The sequence below is a fragment of the Cydia strobilella genome, chromosome 18 (genome assembly GCF_947568885.1).
Source record: "Cydia strobilella chromosome 18, ilCydStro3.1, whole genome shotgun sequence".
Taxonomy (NCBI): Eukaryota; Metazoa; Arthropoda; class Insecta; order Lepidoptera; family Tortricidae; genus Cydia; species Cydia strobilella.
Window position 1 is genome coordinate 631722 of NC_086058.1, and position 22410 is coordinate 654131.

The window sequence follows — 22410 nt, forward strand, 5'->3', positions numbered from 1 at the left end:
ACATGAATAGTTTAATCAGTCAATCAATGAAACCATTATCTTATATGACTGTCACCAATGGAGTTTATCATGTGGACTATAGATAATCGCTTCTATCCACTTGTCCCGTCTGCTGGAAAATAAAATAGACAAAATTATTTATTTATTAACACAAACACTTAAAAGTTAAAAAACTTATAAATTAAAAAATTGGTAAATGTCGAATTCGCTCGGTAGGGTGCCCAGAAGGCTGGCCGCATTGCCCCGCTGGATAGCAATGCTAATCCGCTGGGCAAAATATTGGCCAGCCCTCTGGTCACCAGAAGCCTCTATGAGGCGCTTTGCCAGCTCCTCATAGAGGCGACGCGCGCTAGGTCCCCACGGCCCCAGGACCCCAAACGCTGCAAATATGTAGCTACTACCTAGTGTGGCATATTTGCGACAAAAGACAAAATAGCCAACTGATTTTCAATATCGGGTGTTTTTACTTTGCGAGGTGCTTACTCGTATCGTATGTATTCGTTGTAGCATTGAGTACCTTTTATCATGGAACATACCCAAAATCACCAAAAATCAGCTAAGTATACCTATAGATGTTGTCTCAAAAACTGAAGAGTGGTTACCTTGTATTGGGAAACAACGACGTGTAGTGTAGTCAAGCTGATATTTCAGTTACTATGCATTTTTACTTATGTTCCATTATAAGTTCGAGATTAATATCAAGCCAATGGGTATTTCTTAAAAGTTACCTACTTATTATCTGACTTTTGTTCATCAGCATGCATTGCATACCTATGAAGCAATTGACGACATTTGTCACTTCGGGTAGACATCACGACTATCACGCATAACAGCGGTAGCAGCCGTATAGTTAAGCCAAGCTGAATGGGCAGCGATTTTGATAGCCCAGACGTGGCAAGTATTATTTAAATAGATATGTTTGACGTTTAAAATAACACTTGCTTCGTCTGGGCTATCAAAATCGCTGCCAACTTAGCTTGGTCTAATTCTAACAACCATTACAATAAGGGACTGGGACAGTACCTACCTACAACTACCTACAGCAAGAAAGAGAAAACAAAAATGTAAAAAATCTGGGGGTTTGTTAAAGCAATAGTCATTTTGTTTGAACAGAGATTTTTATTACATGTCAAAATCATTTGGAACTTACTTTCAGGGTAGTTGCTATTCCTACCTTCCTTCCTCCTTTTCATTCCTCCTTCAATCTTATTTGTAAACTTCATATTTGCCCACGTTTATGTCTTCCTATACTTCACATATAAATCTCTCCAATATTTCAGTGAGTCCTTGAACCACAAGGGAACGGTGGCATGCTCCCGATCCAGGACGAAGCTCCGAGGGTCTGCGGGGTCCGTGGGGAGCCATCGCTGCGGCACCAGCTCGGAAGTCGATGGAGTAGGGTCTCTGGAACAGGAAAGACAAACGGTTTTGATGTTGTCATCTGTTTTTACAAGGAATTAATATAGAAATTATGTTATGGGCACATGTAATGCGACATGAAATTTTTTTTTGGCATAAGTTCAGATAAGGCTATGGACAACATTTAGAGAATTTTGGCTGACAGGTACAACGGTCGCTGATTCAAATTTAAGTGTCGGTTTGATACAACAATATATTTTCAACTCAGGAATTTAGGTCAATCGTAAGTTTTCGATAACATACTAACTATTGCTGGCAACCTGTATTAGTGTCTGTTCCGGGATTGGTTTTCTATACAAAATCAGTTCAGAAACCAGAATTTCCCGGGACTCGCCATATAAATGCAGTCCCGGGAGCATAGCCTAAATTCTGTATTCATGACTAAAACATCACGGAAGCATAATGGAAGTTTACTCGATAATTACATGTTTAAAAACTCACCCATGTTTCGCAAAATTAGTCCACAGAGTCGTCATTTTATCTATCATCTTTCTGTCAATCTTTGCTAACCAGGTCAAGAAGGGCTGATGGAACAAGTAAAACAGTTCATCAGTGTGCGTCGCTCCAGGCTGAGAGAGGAAGTGTAGTCCTCCATACACCTTGCCCATGTTCCTCCAACCGCTGTATTTGAAGCAGTAATTGTATATCGGTCTGTCGGTTGACTTCAGTATTAGCTCTGTCTCAGCCAATGACGGATATGTCATGAATGGATCTCCGTAAAATTTAGAAAGCTTCAGTGTAGAGGATTTCTTATTTGTTATAGCTTCATCACACATATACATTTTTCTTATTTCTTTTGCAATTTGTTGCTCTTCTGCCTCTGTTGGAAATTTAAGGTTACTTGGTAATGAATGCTCGATTTCGCCGGTGATTTTTGATGAGAAATGTTTTTCTGTGGCGATAAAGAAGTATCCTTCTTCATCCGTCGTTCCAATAATCATAGGAACTTTCGTATATTCTCCATTTGACAATAACTGATAAGGTTCTTCTGTTAAAAACGGTTCAACATTATCGAACTGCCTTTCTACACTAGGCGCGTAAATAAAATTAGAGAACAACAGCGTTCGTTCATCTTTAGGAAGTTTTGCCGTAAGTAGTTCCTTTACAGGTTTCATATTGAAAAAGTTAAATAATTCGTAAGGGTCTTTCGTATCACATCCAAAAGCTTTTGCAACTAAATGAGCATTATATTCTGGGTTACTTTGAATCGCCCAAGGGCATAAGGATGATCCACTTTGTGTTATAGCTTTTTGGAAGAGTCCTCTTGACATTGGGGACAGTAAGTGGTACGATACCGATGCGCCGCCAGCACTCTCTCCAAAAATCGTAACATTATCTTGGTCCCCGCCAAAATAACTGATATTTTTCTGAACCCATCTTAAAGCTGCGACTTGGTCTTTCATCCCAGCATTCCCTGGCGCCTCTTTTATCCCTAGATTCAAGTAGCCTGGCACGTTTAATCTGTAGTTAAAAGTTACTAAAATCACTCCTTTTGGAACTAGATAATTTGGGCCATAAACTAGTGGCAACCCCGATCCCTCAATGAAACCTCCCCCGTGTATAAAGACCATGACAGGTAGCTTCTCTGCCGGAGGTACAGGAGTGAATACATTTATTTTAAGGCAGTCTTCTTGTCCTATGGGTCGCCCTGGCAGGCCCCCAGTGGGGAGAACAGGACATTGTTGGCAGATGATTTTACCGTCAAGAGCGTCATATACGCCGTCCCAGGATGGTTCAGGTCCCGGAGCCTAAAATAAGTTGACCAAAATTATTAACACATTTATTTCAAGTTTAAGGTGAAAAGAGTTTTGCTAAATACGAGCTCTCACTGAGTTTTCCCTTTTCAGAATTATTTTCCTGTCTTGTTGTTATAAAATCGAGTGCTTGAGTAAAAAATTATGAAGCTTATCCGAAAACCACAATACTAGGAAAATTAAGTAACAAATGTAGTCGCCGAGTTTTATTCAAGCAGCAACACAGCCAGTTCGAGCGCTCGGCGTCAAGACCAGTTCCGGTGACGTCACATCATCGTCAATAAATACCCTGACGCGGTCAACGGAGCCCTCTTTCGCTAACCAGCCGTCGAGTTGTACAGAAGTGTCAGATTCAGATTAAGTATTGATTACCCTCATTATAGGTATTAATTAGCTAATGTCGTCTTTTCGCCTTGCATATCAATTTCAATTATTAATAATAAAGTAACTGTGTAGATTATGTTATAATAAGTTGAGGTTGCTTGTATGTTGCATTTAATAAGAGAATCAATCACTGATTAAATATAGTACTTTATTCCACCCTGTCTAGTTGTAGGTTATTATGGGACAATAAAGAGTGTTATTTGGTATTAATATTGTGTTTCTTTCACAAATTGATGTTGATGAACTTATATTCTTAAGAAATGTTAAAAAATGTGTATAAATCTTGCAAATAATGCATTTTAGCGTTCGCGAATGGCGTGGAACTATGGATTTGCGTCCCATTTACAAAAATTGGACGCACCCTTGTATTCCTATAGTTAAATACTAGCCTGAAACCTGTTCTCCGGCGTGACAGTAGCATAAGGTATGCCGAGGAAGCGCAGATGCGTGCCATCCTTAGCCACGCTCCCGCGCACGATTCCGCTGCGCACGCGCACCGGCGCCGTCAGCTGCTGCGCGCTGCGGGCCCATGACAGCCACTTGCTTATAGGCATCGATATAAAACTAAAAGGTATATAACTGAGATATATATTTGAGGTTTGCATTAAAGAGTATTTGTAATGTAGCTATTGTATAGTCCGGAAAACCAGTTTTGTTAGTAGAAAAAGGCAGACAATTTGAAAAATATAGGACCTTGGCGTTCTATCTCAAAGCAAGCGAGATGATGATCTTTGTAAAACATAAACTCTTAGTAGCAGGTAGGTAGGTACACTTAGCAGCAAACATACTTACACAAACTCTATTTTTTTAATAATAAAGGTAAATAAAGTATGGTCCGTTTATTTTGAGCACCTGGCTCGCCTAGCAACCTAGTAGGCGGTTCACATCGGTTGGGAGATCACATGTCCCTCCGGTGAGCGAGCGGGATATCGCTATATACGATGTCACGCTCATACACCGGAGCGACACCTTTATATTTAATTATTAAGGGAAACCTTTATATTTACAGCGATGCAATAAAGTGCTTTTATGTTTTTTATAATGTTTAGTGAAGCAAATGTTTACTCATTTTTATTAAACATCCAGAATAGTTTTTATACAACTCACCTAATTCTTGTCCTGTTTTTCCTGACATCACATAGTATTTATCCAATTTGATTTAAAATTCACAACGAATAATCATGACGCGTTTTGTTTTCTAATTCCAGCTGCCCAAAACATACGATTTAATTTCGATCGAAATTAACTACCTATTTTTACGTTTTAAATTCAACATATTCTTACTTTAGTAAAACAATTAACCAAACGTTGTGTTCTCGCCGTGTAGTAACACAAACTGAATCAGTCGAATCGTCTACGTTTTGTGTATAAAAATACACTTAAACAGCGTTGATGTGCTGCAATGGAAAATTAACTCTGTGGTGGTAGTAATGACAGTTAATTTTAATTTACGAGTTTTGCGATTGCATGTTATCTGCTTTTCTTGCTCAATCATGATTAAGGATTAATTAAGTAACTAGGTAGACATTAGTTGACAATACGTCAATTCGATGACAGCCATGACATGCCAAAAGAGTTGTTCACCTGTAATAATATGTTACTTAACGAAGGCCGCAAAAATATCTGACACGATCTTATTTGTAGTCATAAGAGCGTGTCAAATATTTCTGCGGCCTTCGAAGAGTAAAAATATTATTGCAGTTGACTGTACTTAGAGTTAGATGGCGCTATACGGCACCATTTTGTGGGAGTTAAATGTGGTATTGTAGTTTTTCCTCAGTCACCCGTTGACCACGAACGCTGTAAAGGGTTCCAAACGTCGGGATGTATTATAATAATATATTCAACATACGCGATATAATCCGTTTTCATAGTTTTATTTCATGGTATAGTTAAATTGTGAAACGTCAACTTTAACCCCCTTATTTATAAAACTTAACAAGCCCCAACTAGTTAATTGATGTTTTATCCCTTTCTTACAAATTTTGAGTCAAAATGACAGATTAAGTAATGAAATGACTAATTCAGGCCTGCAGCGCGTTTATGAATAACACCATTAATAATTAATAATACACTATTAAGCAGCCGTACACCGTCATCTGATTTTTATGAGTTGTGCCAGGCGCGATTTTGTCTTAGACTTATCGACAGTTTATTTTATTTTAATCCGACGAAATAATGAAAACGTTTTTTAAATGTCTATATACGGCGTATTAACGTAGACACAGAAAACGAAATACCTACTTATCTATCTTGTTCAAGGAGAAACACAATTAGGTAAATTCACAGGACAGCGGATGTTATTCCAGATCTAGAGCAGAACCCAACTGGGGAAGTACCTCCACCTTACAGAAAACCGCAGCCAAATAACACTAGACCCTACTCATGGTGTTGTTTGATGTTTCCTGCTGGTGAGTAAGGTTGCCAGAGCTCAACGAGGGTGCGGCGTGTTAGGGTCGGCAACGCGCATGTAGCTCATCTGGAGTTGCAGACGTACATAGGCTACGGAGGCTGCTTAACATCAGGCGGGCCGTATGCTTGTTTGCCACCGACGTAGTATAAAAATAAATACACACCTTTTTTTACCTCTCAGATAATTGCTAGAGAAGGTCGTTCAAATGACGATACTACCTAAAGGTGACTGAGAGATCAAGTTTTTGCTCTTTGTCTTTGACTATGACGTCATGCTTAACATTCTTGTCGCAAAACATGCAAACATATATTCAACAATCAGTATTTGGCTTAATATGTAACTACGAGTATACTTGGTAACAAATTAGGTAATATTACTATTAATTAAAGACTAGCACTTCCACGCGGACAGTCACATTTTGCTTAAAGTTTCTGATTAGATTAAATTAGATTTTTATTCATTCTGTCTTCTGGAATTCACAATGTGATAACATGTCTCCGCAAAAAACTCTTCTGTCAAGTCAAATGTCTTCCAACTTCTGGATGATGATCTAACCAAATATGTTGCCTACGGTATTTCCGGACCGATACAACCTTCAAGAAAAGAGCGTACTCCCGTCTTAAAGGCCGGCAACTTACAGTACTCTGGTGTTGCATGTGTCCATGGACGACAGTGATTTTCTTAGAATTAGGCGATTCATTCTTTTGCTTCCTAAACGATTAAAAATATATCTGACGACGATCGCAGACAGCCATCATTAGACTCCTTATTTACATGAAATGGCAGCGCACGACCGGTTGGTGTTATCCTCAGTCCCCCTGTTATCAAAAGTGGACGTCTTTCAACTGTGAAGTTCGCAACAAATCCCATCAATGTGATCTATATTTAGTGTAGACTTCGTTCCAGTACTTGAGCGAGCTACTTGACCACAGCGGGCGAGTAGAAAGTTCCTTGTCTATTACGAAGGCTTCGGGAGATGAGAGGTTGGTCGGCGGCCATTTTAATGACAACAGCTGCAATGTTTCTGGGGTTGGGTCTCTGAAACAATCCAGATGAGACAATCACAAGACTCACAATATTATCGTCCGTATCCATGATCCTAATACTAGAAAGGTACCGATAATAGGCCGATTATTGTCTAGTCTCATTTTTTAAATTATTTACAAACACTGAGAGCAGATAAAATAAAACAAAAAACGCGAAATCGTAATCAAAAACGGAGATACTTCTAAACCTGTTCCAATAACATTTAAACTGCTAACGGATAGGTAGAAATGCCATCAATAAAATACATACCCAAACTTGGCGAAGTTTGTCCACATAGTGGACATTTTCTCCATCATTCTCCACTCAAACATATTCGGTATCAAGAGCTGTTCAAATAAATAGAAGAGCTCATCCCCATGAGTAGCCCCAGAAGCTGTTCCAAATCCTGCCCACGCCTTGGGAACGTTCTTCCAACCTGCGTAGTCAAATACGAAACTAAACACAGGTTGATTTGTCTTGTTCAATATTAGTTCAGTCTCTTTTAGGATAGGGTACACGAAGAATGGCTCCCCGTAAAACTTGGACAACTTTTCTAAAGTTAGCTTAGATACTGCTTCATTGCCCATGTACATTTCTTTAAATCTGTACGCTACTTCTAGCTGTTTCTCTTCTGTAGGAAATTTTAAGTTGCTTGGCAGCGCTTTTGAGAAATCCATGCTTGATAGGGTTGTACTATTCTCGAAGCTAGTGAAGAAATATCCTTCTTCGCTAGTGGTGCCTATCATTAAAGGCACCTTTGTGAACTCCCCTCTTGATAACCGTTCATAAGGTTCCTCCGTCAAAAATGCTTCCACACCTTCAATTTTCTTCTCAACGCAAGGCGAAGCTAAGAGTTCTGAAAAAATGCTGGCACCGTGTTCACGAGGAATCCTCGGTGTTACAAGTTCTATGTCAGTCTTTTTAGAGTAAAAATTGTAAAGGTCATGAGGGTTTTCGGATTCATAACCCATGACTTTGGCCAAAGAAGCGGCAATTTGTAATGGCGATGTCTGGTATGCCCATGGGGCTAAAGAGGAGCCACTTTGCATTATGGCCTTGTGGAACATACCTTTAGACATTGGAGATAGTAAATGATAAGACACTGATGATGCCCCAGCGCTTTCTCCAAACAGAGTTACATTGTCAGGATCTCCGCCGAATGCCCTTATGTTTCTCTGAATCCACTTCAACGCTGCTACTTGGTCTTTTATTCCGGCATTTCCTGGGGCTTCTTTGATGCCTAGGCAAAGGAATCCTTGGACATTGAGCCTATAGTTTATGGTGACGAGAATAACGCCGCTGGAGACTAAATTTCTTGGTCCAAAGATAGCTCGCGAGCCTGAGCCTTCGATGTAGGCTCCGCCATGGATGAAGACCATGACAGGTAGAAGGTGGGTGGGGGTGAGAGGGGTGTAGACGTTTAAGGTGAGGCAGTCTTCCTGGCCGCTGAAGAAGTCGGTCCTGATGTCCAGACGTTGGAGACAGCGGATATGGTCTCTGTCCGCTTCAAAGGTGCCATCCCATTTTGGCTCGGGACCAGGGGCCTGGAAATAAAATTAGACAGATTTTTATGAAAATATGTTATATTGTGTTATTTCACGGGGCGCCGTAAGCCCTTAAGGGATTGCATATTACTTGAGAAAATTCGACCCATGCCAGGTAGTAAGTGAAATTAGACAACTTAATAATTATTAAGATGTATAGTTATATTTAGAAAATGTAATGTTAGTTTAGACCATGGTTCACAAAAAAATTACCACACCTAATAAGGTATAGGTCATAGAGAAATATAAGTAAGGAAAGAGAGGTATCCATACAGCAGCAGTTTTCTTACCAAAACGCGAGTTATTTCGTAGTCGACATCTAGCATCAAGTAGTGGTGGATTTATCAGTACCGCTACTTGACACCAGGTGTCATGAGTGTCGGAGATTTGTCACGGCTTGCATAAGCCTCACCTGAACCTAATCTTCTTTGTACTGTAGCATTATGGTATTTATGCCAACCATGGATTTATCTAGAACCCATCTGGGTTAAATTAGCATAAGCCGGGGCATAAAACTGGATAGTATTGTTACTTTTTTTGTTATCAATTGACCCTTATCGGCAAGCAAGACAGGTGACAGGTGATCATAGGAAACTAGAGAAAAGAGAGAATCAAACTAGAGGACTGCGTTTCACTCGCACTCGTTCCAGTATTGACACAATTTACCTTATTGTTAACGTTGGTATTATTGGCTAATTTCATCATTGCTCCTTTGCCTAACCAAAACGAGATGCAATCCTCTAGTTTTACTTCTCTTTCGGTCACTCTATTAGGCCGTAGTACTCCGGAATCATTCCGGAATAAATATAGTAGCTCCGTGATGCCAACGTAAGCTGGCATCACGCGTAGCGGGATTATCTTCGGTACCGTTACTAATGCTAGAAATGTAATGCTTACTTTAAACCTATTCTCTCTCGTGACAGTAGCATAAGGGATCCCCAAATATGCTACATGTGAGCCGTCACGCGCGACGCTCCCGCGCAGCAGCCCGCTGCTCACGCGCAGCGGCGCCGTCGGCTGACGCGCCAGCTGCGCCGCCCACAGCGACCACAACACCAACCATTTCGTGCTTAACATGATTTTATTATAGTTTTAGTCGTTGGCAACGGGGAATTTATGGGATGTCCTCAGTATCGCAGAAGTTTTAACGGCTAAACGCCTTTTTTGCACTTTTAACGCCAAACTCTTATTTATAAAAACATTTTATTGTAGTTTTTAGTTCAGGTAATTATAGGGCACCTATGGGATGTTCTTAACGTTTGACACAATCGTTTTTCACATTTAATTACCTTCTATCTATGCACTAAACAAATAAAATCACAGTATCAAACTGGGGAGGAAATCTCACAAATCTCACAATGCGTTTTGCGGTATTTTTTTCTATCACTGCAATCATGGTTAGGCAAAACTTAAAAATACTTATTTTATCACAATATTATTTGTTTACTTTTTATTTCAACGTTTTGACCCGTTTCACTGGTCAGTGTTTTTCACCCGACTGCGCGAGGTAAATAAGGTTAGTGTGTTTAAACAGGTTTGTGTTCGAAATGCGAAAGTTGGTTGGGTAACGCGAAAGTCTGTCATAAGATGCGCGTGCGTTTGTCGCTGCGATTGGTCGCGGACTGTTTGTTGTTGGTATGACTTTTAACTTGTAAGTAGCTAACCGGTTAAAATCGCATGCGTCATGAAACACTCATTATAGTGTAGTTTAGTGATAGGTAAAGGTGAGTTCAACCGAAAAATTACGTAAACAAATATGGCTAATTATTAATTAATAAAAGAAACATTTAAATATTTTAAATAACTTAGCTAGAATTATAAAGTACTCAAAGCTTACAATTGGTAGACTCTGGTTGGAGCAAAAAGATTTGGAAACATAGCAAACGACAACTCCAAATAATAACGGGGGTGTTACCTGGCCATTACGGGGTCATTCCCTTAACGGTTCCCTGGCCAAGATGGGACACGCTGACAACACCGATTGTCGTATATGTGGCGAAGAGGAATAGACAGTAGAACACCTGATGTGTGAATGCCACGCCCTCGCTAGACAAAGAATGAAGGACTTTGGAACAGGCTATCTGGAACCAAAGGAATTCAAAACGCTACCCATGAGCTCCATCCGGCACATGGAGATGGTGGGAAAAGCTCTTGAGTAGCGGACGGATCTTTCCTAGGGGGTAACTGCACAAAAGATCCCTATGGGTCGAAGTGTATCCGCAAAAGCCCCCAAAAACCATAAGATAAGATAGCTAGAATTATACACATATATTTAATAATCAATTTAAGTCCTGGAAAGTTAATTATTTGGGTGAACAGTTAACTACAAGGGCTTTTTTATCCAAAAATCTAGCTACTGTCTTAAGTCAAATCGGACCAAGGCTTGGATTGGTCACCAAGCCTCTCCTTTTGTTGTGTTTTTGGAGAACTGTACAAACTAGTTAGTTTCTTCGTTTTCACTCTTTGGTTATAAGAAGCCAAACTGGTTTTGCTACATGAAATCATTCGTGTTGACCGAGTTTTGCCACTTTTAGCATAGGTACTAATATTTGTTAAATATCAGAATTTGCCAGAAAAGTAGTAGCGTAAGGCCCAAGGCCTGCCTTATCTATCTAGAGTCCAAGCTAACTTTTCACCGATTTAAACAAAACAAAGTTTTTTTTAAATCAATTCCTTAGGTACTCTAAGAACAAATTAAATTATTTTCTATGAAAATATTTTAATTTGGGGTGGGGGTGTGGTGTGGTGTAGTGTGAGGGGGCGCCACAAGCCTTCGGGAATTGTCATATACTTGGAAATTTCGACCCATGCCACCGTGACCGGATAGCCGAGCGGTTCAGGCACCTGTCCGGTAAACGGGGTACGCTGGTTCGATTCCAGCTCTGGACACTGGAGGCTTTGGTCATTTTTTCCTTCGTATATGACATTTATTTCAGTCCTTAGGTACTCATCGTGATTCTGAGTAGAAATAACCCAAAAGTTATATTTTTTTTCGGAAAAAAGGAAATGGTACATTTTATCTGAGAACTGCAGACGGAATCCGCTTATAAAAACCAGCTAGCCTAAGCAGTGCTGCTCACACACACACAAAAGTTAAATTTTTCGACACTTTTAGCCCTCCTCTCTGACATGTGCGACAATGTGCGTGACTTATTATGACTTATTGTAATTGTAATTGTTCAAGCTTGGAGTCTTGAGTATTAAATAAAAATCGCAGATACTTAAAAACAGCTTCTAATTCTGGTTCCACAAAAGGTACTTAAAGATAATTGTATGTATGAGAAAATATATTGAGTGTATGACGCGCACACGAGCGTGTATCTCAGAGACAAGTGGCTCGCTAGGCGTCTATATGCGGCGGGGGGAGCGGTAGATGGGCCAACTGGTTTAGCGGTGTATGTTCCCCACTTCCCCTCCATTGGTAGGAGCCGCAACATCCTGGGGGCCCTTGGAGGCGTCAGCCTTCAAGGCTTCATGGGTCTCGTCCAGCAGAGGGCAGAGGTATTTCACACCTCGTTTGTAGGTTCCCGTTCCAGTAGCAACTTCGGCTACTCGCGAAATCCCGTCAGCGCCAGGAAACAATTTGGCGATTCGTCCGAGCCGCCAGTGCATTGGGGGAGTATTCTCTTCCTTGATTAGGACCAGGTCACCCAGTTGAAGAGCTCGTCCTGGAACACGCCATTTAGTCCGTTGCTGGAGCTCGCAGACATATTCCATTTGCCAGCGTCGCCAGAAGTGCTGTCTTAATGCCTCGAGCCTCTGAAACCTATCTAAACGGTTTGGGTTTATATCCGCGAGGTTGGGCGACGGCAACGATGTGAGCGCGCGGCCGATGATGAAGTGACCTGGGGTTAAGGGTTGGAAATCGTTTGGTGAGGACGATAAAGGACATAAAGGACGACTGTTAAGGATAGATTCCACATAACTAAAGAGACTTGCCAATTCTTCATATGTTAAATGAGCGTTACCTAATATACGATTGAGGTGAAATTTGGCCGATTTGACTCCTGCTTCCCACAAACCACCAAAGTGAGGAGCATATGCCGGCTGGAATTTAAATTGTATTCCCTCATTTGCTGCAAAATTGCAAACCGTGTCTGAGTTTGAAGTAAGATAATCGCTAATTTCCTTGGCCGCTCCTACAAAATTGCGTCCATTGTCGCAAAAGATCTCGCGAGGTCGTCCTCTGCGAGAGATAAAGCGTCGCAGCGTAAGAATAAATGAATCTGTCGACAGCGTGCTTACTGCCTCCAGATGCAAACACTTGTATCGGAGACAAACAAATATTGCTAAATAGCATTTGGTTATTTTGCAGCCTCTGCCATGCCTGTCAGTAATCATAAAAGGCCCAGCGAAGTCTACGCCGACACTAATGAAAGGAAAATCAGGCGTTACTCGCTGAGAGGGCAGAGCGCCCATCAAAGGAGCAGAAGTGTTGCCAGCTGCGCGGCGACAGGTAACGCACTGTTGCGATACGGTGCGCGCAAGTGTGCGCCCCGATACGGCCCATATCGACTCGCGAATGGCGGCCAGAAGCAGCTGCGGAGGAGCGTGCAAGAGACGGATATGTTCCTGTTGAAACAGCAGTCTAGTCAATCTATGTTTGGCATGTAAAAGCATTGGGTGGCGTTTGTCAAATGGATAAAACGAGGAGGACAGACGTCCACCAACTCTGAGAAGCTGGTCGTCTTCATCGTAAAATGGATTCAACGATAAAATAGGGTTTTTAGGGCCTAGAGGTTGCTTGTCACGCAACAATTTCAATTCAAGGGAGAAACTAGCCTGCTGGGACAAAGCGACCAATTTTTTAAAAGAAACCTCGAGCTCCTCAGGTTGTAGTACACCCGCAGTTTTGTTGGATGAACAACGGCAATTATGCGCAAACCTAAGCATATAAGCTACCGCACGTTGTAAGGGTTTAAGTTTCGAATATCGATCGAAATCGATAGCATCAGTTTTTTGCGAATCGTTAGTAATCGCGACGTTAACCTTTAGCTCGGGCAAATCGAGCTCCGAGTTTGAGGAAAACTGAGGCCAGTTATTTTGTGGCTCGTACAAAAAAGATGGCCCGGTCCACCACATGTGCAAATCAGGCAAGCGACGCGCTTCGACACCTCTAGATGGGTAGTCAGCCGGATTTAAAGCGGTTGGAACGTGACGAAACTCACTGCCATCGGTGAGTTCTAAAATATGAGCCACGCGATTGGCAACAAACGTTTGTAATTTTGTTTGATTCGTTTTAAGCCATGCGATTACAATTGACGAGTCAGTCCAATAAAATTTCTGCGCAATCTGGCAACGCAACGTCCTAGAAACAGCTGACGCGAGCTGCGCGCCTAGAAGGCAAGCACATAATTCCAAACGAGGAGTAGTCGTAGCCTGGACCGGAGTGACCTTGGCCTTTGCGCACAGCAACCTGACTACAATATCGCCCTTCTCGTTCGTGGACTTTAAATAAATACAGGCCGCGTATGCAACTGAGCTTGCGTCACAAAATACATGCATCTCGATATGCGTCGGCGAGTCGCAAAGAACATGACGAGGTATTTGGAGCGAAGTTAAAGACGTTAACCCGTTAACAAAGTCCTGCCAAGACTCGTTTATATAACTCGGCACGGGAGCATCCCAGTCAATTTTTTCGATCCATAATTTTTGAATTAAAACTTTAGGTATAATCGTCAGCAAACACAGGAGGCCTAAGGGATCAAATATTTTACACGAGTCCGATAAAATTGAACGTTTCGTAGGGTGGCCGTCCTTGGCAGAATATTGTGTGGGAAAATGAATGATATCTGCCTCAGAGTCCCAGCCCACTCCTAGCGTATGCGACGACGAGCTAATGATCAAGCTACCTTTATCTTCACTAGCGTTTTGTGAGTCATGCAAAATTGACGATAAATTTGAGCGATATTTGCGCAGGGGAAAACAACCAGCTGCTAGCGCACGCTCAACCGAATCTTTAATGAAACGTAATTCCTCCTCTGTGTCTGACCCTGTTAATAAATCATCCACTAAAAAATCGTTTTGAATGATAGTCTTAATTTTTTCATCTGCACATTCCTCGCCCAACTGCCACAAACAGCGTGTGCTCAAAAAACTAGCACTTGAAAATCCGTAAGTGACCGTGTTAAGTCTTAAAGTTTTTAAAGGTTCGTTCTCATTGGAGCGCCAAAGGATTAATTGTAAATCGCGGTCACACTCCTGAACTAGGACCTGCCGATACATCTTAGCGACATCCCCAGTCAAAACATATTTGTAAGTACGAAACCTCAGGAGAATATTAAATAACGAATCTTGAATCGTCGGCCCAACCATCTGCAGGTCGTTTATAGAATAGCCAGACGTGGTGGGGGCACTGCCATGGAACACGACCCTTAACTTCGTAGATTCGCTGGAGGGCTTTTGCACAGAATGATGTGGCACAAAGAAAGAAGGGTCCGGAATGTCAGAATCGGACACAGAGAGGTGGCCTAATTCGGCATATTCATTTATAAATTGCTCGTAAGCCGTTTTCAAATCAGGGTTGCGTTTAAATCGTTTCTCTAATGCAAAGAACCGTTTTTTAGCAAAGCGATACGAGTTACCTAAACAATCGGGTTCCGTAACTAATGGCAAACGCACGTGAAACCTACCGTTATCGTCACGATAAGTGTGAGTGACAAAATGATGCTCACATTCCGCCTCTAAATCGGTAAACGGTTGACTAGGCTGGGGCACTTGCTCCAGCTGCCAGAATTTAGTAAGAGAGTCGTCCAGCTTATCACTTGTGTACAAGTGATTGCATTGTAAAAAAGAATTGAACGACTTATCGTCATACATTGAAAATGCATTGTATTTACTGACCACTAACCAACCTAGTTTTGATTTGCGCAAAACAAGCGTATCGTGCCCTAAATCAATTTGCTCGCCTCCAACCAAAGTCCAAAAGACGTCACCGCCAAGTAAAATATCTACAGGTCCGGGCTGATTAAAATGAGGATCGGCGAGTTTTTTATTACGTGGCCACTTAACTTTCGACACATCGATAGGCTGTAGTGGCAAATTGCTGTTAATTACAGGCAGCGCTAAACATGAGATATCGAATTTATTATTTTTATCATGTTTAGACCGAATTTGCACAAAGCAGCGCTCAGGATTACTGGATATAGGAACGTCAGATAATCCGAAAAGTTTTGAATTACTGGGCAGCGGTGCGAGTTGCAATTTTTGTTTATAACTGCTTGTTACGATAGAAGTCATGCTACCGCAATCTAAAAACGCGCGCGCCGTTACATAATCATTAGTAGCCGGGCTATATATGTCAATATTCGCGGTAGGTAAGAGTATTTGATTTGAGCATGACACGGTCATATTGGACGACAGTCCGAGCTCGGGCTCCGAACGCGGCGGAGGCGCATCTACGGGCGCAGCGGCAACCTGAGGAGTTTCCCTATGCAACAAAGTATTATGGCGCTTCTTACAAGTGTGACACGGAGCTACTCGGCAGCGATGAGAAGTGTGGCCCTTCCGCAAACAGTTGAGACAAAGGCGTAACCTTGACGCTCCGGAGATCCGGTCTTCAACTGGCAGGGACAGGAATGACGAGCAATCGTAAATCCGGTGCTCGCCGCTGCAAAACACACAGGCAGGCGAAGAGGCCGAGGCCGAAGTAGCAGGAGTGGCTGAAACCGCAAAACATTTGGTGCTAGACTTCTCGCGTTTATTATGAGGCGAGGCAATAGGTTCGCGTTTATTATTATTATTAGTGATAGGCTTATCAAATTTATTACGCTGAACCGATTCCAGAACGTCAGCACGCCCCTTTAAAAAGCGATTAAAATCGGCCAATGACGGCATATCGTCATTTGAAAATGAATTACTTTTAAATTCCTCCCATTTTAAACTAGTATTACTATCAAGTTTACTTGCGACCATATGTATAAGAAGCGTGTCCCACTTATCCGTGGGCTGGCCCAACGTATTTAAAGCCCGTAGGTTTTTGGACACATGATCCACTAAATAACGCAGGGACTTTGCCGATTCGCGACCAATCGGTTGTAAGTTAAACAATGAGTTCAAATGGTTGCTAATCAGCTGTTTTTTGTTGTCATATCTCTCGCAGAGGAGACGCCAGGCCTCAGCGTAATTACCGTCCGACACTTCTAAGTTACTAATCACCTGAGCCGCTTCACCGTCCAAATAAGAGTTCAAATAGTGAAATTTGTGAATCGGCCTGATGTTGTCGGAACTGTGAATGAGTGAATCAAATGTGTCTCTGAATTCAAGCCACTTAAAATACGAACCATCGAAACTAGCGATTTTTATCACAGGTAAACGAAAATTTAAACCGTTGCATGTATTGTCATGACCACAGTTACTTCGAACTTCAGACTTTACGCTGGCTAAAATCAGATCTCTCGGCCATTTTATCAATAATCTTCTGAGCCGTGGCAATAAGAGAAATAAAATCATTTTCCATCTCTTCTCTTATGTCAATCTCGGTCTGCATTTCTGATGTAGTCGCAATTTCTATTTGAGTCTGCACCTGATCGAATTGTGTGAACATATTGCGAAAACGATCCAACTTCAACGAAAGTTCGTCTACATCTTTTGAGGAAATATTTTCCTGATCATTCAATTCGGCAATGTAATTTTTAAATTTAGTAATACGTCCCTTAATGGACGTTCTAGTGGGGATTAACGTAGCCATTTTACGATAAAGATCTGATTTCAATTAAAAACAGCGAATGAGGAAATGCGAATCGAAAATAAAAAATATTAGAATAAATACGTAAATTTTTCGGCCTATGTTCACAGTCACAGTGGTTGACTCGGTCGGCAACAGTGCATTTGGAATGCAGGAGTCAGCAGAAAAAGGCGCACCGCAGCTGCAGCTGAGTAGGTATCAGCTGTTGCCGGGAGCGATGCGACCGGCTCTTATCTGTAACACGAACACTTGTGTTACTATGGAATGCAATGGATTTTTTTGCGTTAAGATTTAACTGCGCGTAATTAGTAAAATCGCTAGACAGTAATCTATTTAGCACAAAGTAGGTAGGTATGCTTTATAAAATAGTGGAATGTTTAAAATTAAGTTGATGAAATTAACTAATAAGAATGTCACTCAAATAAGTGTTTCTGTTCTTAAATAGTTTTAAATGCTTAAATTGCCGTAAAAGGCTATAGGTTTTTGATTTGGCTTTAAAGCAGCGACCAGATTATTTCACTGGCACTAGCTAATAAATGAGGATACGTGCTAAAAAATGTTTACGTCACTAGTGCAATAAAATGGCATACAATTAATTTAAGCACGGCAAAGGGTGAAGAAGGGCAAAGCTAAATAGTCAAGTAGGTGGAGGAAAGTACGAGCAGAAAAATAGGAAATATGAAGGAATGGTGCACTTCCCTTGCTAAACCTTGGCTGCGGCGTAGTTGTGACCGGCGGGCTTGAGGTAAGGGTGTCTGCAGCTTCCAAAATGGCGTCGTAAATCTCCAAATATATCCTTGTACAGTTCAACTGGCGTCGTAGATAGCTACAGCTGGTACAATCCAATAGGCGTCGTAAATCCAGAACACTGCGTTGACGCCGGGATAACCAATTTCTGCCACGTTGTAGCTGTCGTGACCTTTGTTCTCTTCACACGTAGCAATTCCGTTCGACTCGGGCAGAAGCTATCGTTGCGTATTAATCACGTTGATGGGTCACCATGTTCAAGCTTGGAGTCTTGAGTATTAAATAAAAATCGCAGATACTTAAAAACAGCTTCTAATTCTGGTTCCACAAAAGGTACTTAAAGATAATTACCGGTGTGAAGTTAGCAGCCCAAAGTTAGCTGACCATGATAACCCGACCAAATTAAAGCGTTTTATTATTTTTTTTAAATAAACAACGAAAACAATGTTGTTTAAGGAAAATAAGTACTAAATAAGTAAGCAAAATGAAAATCTATCAAAAATGACCCAACAGAGACCAAAAAAACCTAAAATTTAAAGAAATTTAAAATTTTAGGCTGCTAACTTCACAAATGAATTATTAGTGAGAAATTATCAAGATCACACTTTTTTACTGCCAACATTAAAAGAAGACATTAACATGCCAACTCACGTTGAAATTGAAAGAACCAGGCTAGGTAAAATCCAGGTCTTAAAGATATCAGCCTAAGCCCATACTAGGTTTTGCTCAGATTTGTACCAGAAGTTTTAGAGATCACACGTTCATCCTAGTATTATTAGAAGCGGTATTAAACGTGCTACCATTTTGCCAAATAACGTTGGAATTGAAAGAACCAGGCTATCTCAAATCTAGGTTTCAAAGATATCAGCCTAAGCCCATACTAGGTTTTGCTCAGTTTTCATCAAGAAGTTGTAGAGATCACACATTCTTTCTAGTATTATTAGAAGAGGTATTGAACGTGCTATCATCTTGCTAAATAACGTTGGAATTGAAAGAACCAGGCTACCTCAAATCTAGGTCTTAGAGATATTAGCCTAACTCCATACGAGGTTTAGCTCAGATTTGTACCAGAAGTTGTAGAGATCACAGAATCTTCCCAGTATTATTAGAAGCGGCATTGAACGTGCTATCATCTTGCCAAATAACGTTGGAATTGAAAGAACCAGGCTATCTCAAATCTAGGTTTCAAAGATATTAGCCTAAGCCCATACTAGGTTTTGCTCAGTTTTCATCAAGAAGCTGTAGAGATCACACATTCTTTCTAGTATTATTAGAAGCGGCATTGAACGTGCTATCATCGTGCCAAATAACGTTGGAATTGAAAGAACCAGGCTATCTCAAATCTAGGTTTAAAAGATATCAGCCTAAGCCCATACGAGGTTTAGATCAGATTTGTACCAGAAATTGTAGGGATCACAGAATCTTCATAGTATTATTAGAAGCAACATTGAACGTGCTATCATCTTGCCAAATAACGTTGGAATTGAAAGAACCAGGCTACCTCAAATCTAGGTCTTAGAGATATCAGCCTAAGCCCATACTAGGTTTTGCTCAGTTTTCATCAAGAAGTTGTAGAGATCACACAATCTTTCTATTATTATTAGAAGAGGCATTAAACGTGCTATCATCATGCCAAACAACGTTGGAATTGAAAGAACCAGGCTACCTCAAATCTAGGTCTTAGAGATATCAGCCTAAGCCCATACTAAGTTTTGCTCAGTTTCCATCAAGAAGTTGTAGAGATCACACAATCTTTCTATTATTATTAGAAAAGGCATTAAACGTGCTATCATCATGCCAAACAACGTTGGAATTGAAAGAACCAGGCTACCTCAAATCTAGGTCTTAGAGATATCAGCCTAAGCCCATACGAGGTTTAGCTCAGATTTGTACCAGAATTTGTAGAGATCACAGAATCATCCTAGTATTATTAGAAGCGGCATTGAACGTACTATCATCGTGCCAAATAACGTTGGAATTGAAAGAACCAGGCTATCTCAAATCTAGGTTTAAAAGATATCAGCCTAAGCCCATACTAGGTTTTGCTCAGTTTTCATCAAGAAGTTGTAGAGATCACACAATCTTTCTATTATTATTAGAAGAGGCATTAAACGTGCTATCATCATGCCAAATAACGTTGGAATTGAAAGAACCAGGCTACCTCAAATCTAGGTCTTAGAGATATCAGCCTAATCCCATAAGAGGTTTAGCTCAGATTTGTACCAGAAGTTGTAGAGATCACAGAATCATCCTAGTATTATTAGAAGCGGCATTGAACGTGCAATCATCTTGCCAAATAACGTTGGAATTGAAAGAACTAGGCTATCTCAAATCTAGATTTCAAAGATATTAGCCTAAGCCCATACTAGGTTTTGCTCAGTTTTCATCAAGAAGCTGTAGAGATCACACATTCTTTCTAGTATTATTAGAAGCGGCATTGAACATGCTATCATCGTGCCAAACAACGTTGGTATTGAAAGAACCAGACTACCTCAAATCTAGGTCTTAGAGATATCAGCCTAAGCCCATACGAGGTTTAGCTCAGATTTGTACCAGAATTTGTAGAGATCACACAATCTTCCTAGTATTATTTGAAGAGGCATTAAACGTGCTATCATCGTGCCAAATAACTTTGGAATTGAAAGAACCAGGCTATCTCAAATTTAGGTCTTAGAGATATCAGCCTAAGCCCATACTAGGTTTTGCTCAGTTTTCATCAAGAAGTTGTAGAGATCACACAATCTTTCTATTATTCTTAGAAGAGGCATTAAACGTGCTATCATCATGTCAAACAACGTTGGAATTGAAAGAACCAGGCTACAACAAATCTAGGTCTTAGAGATATCAGCCTAAGCCCATACGAGGTTTAGCTCAGATTTGTACCAGAATTTGTAGAGATCACACAATCTTCCTAGTATTATTAGAAGCGACATTGAACGTACTATCATCGTGCCAAATAACGTTGGAATTGAAAGAACCAGGCTATCTCAAATCTAGGTTTCAAAGATATCAGCCTAAGCCCATACTAGGTTTTGCTCAGTTTTCATCAAGAAGTTGTAGAGATCACACATTCTTTCTAGTATTATTAGAAAAGGCATTGAACGTGCTATCATCTTCCTAAATAACGTTGGAATTGAAAGAACCAGGCTACCTCAAATCTAGGTCTTAGAGATATTAGCCTAACCCCATACGAGGTTTAGCTCAGATTTATAATAGAAGTTGTAGAGATCACAGAATCTTCCCAGTATTATTAGAAGTGGCATTGAACGTGCTATCATCTTGCCAAATAACGTTGGAATTGAAAGAACCAGGCTGTCTCAAATCTAGTTCTAAAAGATAGCAGCCTAAGCCCTTACTAGGTTTTGCTCAGTTTTCATTAAGAAGTTGTAGAGATCACACAATCTTTCTATTATTATTTGAAGAGGCATTAAACGTGCTACCACATTGCTACATAACGTTGGAATTGAAAGAACCAGGCTACCTCAAATCTAGGTCTCAGTGATATCAGCGTAAGCCCATACGAGGTTTAGCCAGGCCTCCTTCACTCGCTCAAGGCCACGCGCTATATGCCTACCGCTCGGCGTATCGTCGACGATTCAACCGATAGAGGGCCGCCGAACGCCCGCCTGAGCGCTCGCACCGCGCGTTTCCCGCGCCTATGCTTCGAAATGCCGAAACCACAAAATTATTGTGCAGTAGATGGGTGTAAAAGTCAAAAAACAAAGGAAAATTTGTCGTATTTACCGAGTAGTATTTTAAATCTATCTTTATGAATTTTGTCACCATTTATTTCTTTGAACATAAGTAGGTAAATCGTAAATGAAGGAGTTTTTTGAGTCAGGTAATATAATTGTTGTTTTTAAATATTTGATTGACTAATAAAAAATATGGTTGATTCGCAACATTTGTTTTATTACAATAATAGCATAAGTAACAGTACAACCCGAGCGCATTCTTACGATGACGCGTTGGCACGTGACTCGCACGGCGAGCAAGGCAGTCTCGACTCTTTGTTCGCGTACTTATGGTACATTTCTTCTCGTCCTGAGCAGCAGGTATTATTATTAAGATTTTGTAGGCTATTATAGCGTAGGTAATTTCGCTTTTGTATGGGAATGATGTATCTGTTACGTAGTAACTATTTATTAATCTGTGGTTTAGCTCAGATTTGTACCAGAAGTTGTAGAGATCACAGAATCATCCTAGTATTATTAGAAGAGGCATTGAACGTGCTATCATCGTGCCAAATAACGTTGCTATTGAAAGAACCAGGCTATCTCAAATCTAGGTTTAATAGATATCAGCCTAAGCCCATACGAGGTTTAGCTCAGATTTGTACCAGAAGTTGTAGAGATCACAGAATCTTCCTAGTATTATTAGAAGCGACATGGAACGTGCTATCATCTTGCCAAATAACGTTGGAATTGAAAGAACCAG

The 22410-nt window shown here is 40.8% G+C and overlaps 4 protein-coding genes across 4 annotated transcripts in view; all 4 read right to left on the reverse strand.

The window, feature by feature from the left end:
* LOC134749465 (protein VAC14 homolog) overlaps window positions 1–22410 on the reverse strand; it is a 429047-nt gene that overhangs the window by 277060 nt on the left and 129577 nt on the right. The window lies entirely within an intron of this gene.
* Window positions 1214–4121, reverse strand: LOC134749492 (esterase FE4-like). Its single transcript, XM_063684433.1, has 3 exons — window positions 3947–4121; window positions 1861–3167; window positions 1214–1404 (listed from the first exon to the last, which is right to left on the reverse strand). The coding sequence occupies exons 1-3, from the start codon at window positions 4109–4111 to the stop codon at window positions 1236–1238; spliced, it is 1641 nt and encodes a 546-aa protein (XP_063540503.1). The 5' UTR covers window positions 4112–4121; the 3' UTR covers window positions 1214–1235.
* LOC134749472 (juvenile hormone esterase-like) lies at window positions 6767–9637 on the reverse strand. The gene is made up of 3 exons (XM_063684408.1): window positions 9438–9637; window positions 7267–8540; window positions 6767–7008 (listed from the first exon to the last, which is right to left on the reverse strand). Exons 1-3 carry the CDS (start codon window positions 9615–9617, stop codon window positions 6840–6842), a joined length of 1623 nt encoding a protein of 540 aa, XP_063540478.1. The 5' UTR covers window positions 9618–9637; the 3' UTR covers window positions 6767–6839.
* Window positions 11881–16320, reverse strand: LOC134749456 (uncharacterized). Its single transcript, XM_063684387.1, has one exon. The coding sequence runs from the start codon at window positions 15888–15890 to the stop codon at window positions 11928–11930; it is 3963 nt and encodes a 1320-aa protein (XP_063540457.1). The 5' UTR covers window positions 15891–16320; the 3' UTR covers window positions 11881–11927.

Bases quoted from the DNA above. Each gene is read 5' to 3' on its own strand.
- LOC134749456 (XM_063684387.1), bottom strand. From the start codon at position 15,890: ATGACCGTGTCATGCTCAAATCAAATACTCTTACCTACCGCGAATATT.
- LOC134749492 (XM_063684433.1), bottom strand. From the start codon at position 4,111: ATGCCTATAAGCAAGTGGCTGTCATGGGCCCGCAGCGCGCAGCAGCTG. The intron at 3,168-3,946 runs GCTAGTATTTAA...AACTTATTTTAG, and splicing joins CGCCGGAGAACAGGTTTCAG to GCTCCGGGACCTGAACCATC. The intron at 1,405-1,860 runs GTGAGTTTTTAA...TTCCTGTTCCAG, and splicing joins ACTAATTTTGCGAAACATGG to AGACCCTACTCCATCGACTT.
- LOC134749472 (XM_063684408.1), bottom strand. From the start codon at position 9,617: ATGTTAAGCACGAAATGGTTGGTGTTGTGGTCGCTGTGGGCGGCGCAG. The intron at 8,541-9,437 runs GTAAGCATTACA...TTTTATTTCCAG, and splicing joins CGAGAGAGAATAGGTTTAAA to GCCCCTGGTCCCGAGCCAAA. The intron at 7,009-7,266 runs GTATGTATTTTA...GGATTGTTTCAG, and splicing joins ACAAACTTCGCCAAGTTTGG to AGACCCAACCCCAGAAACAT.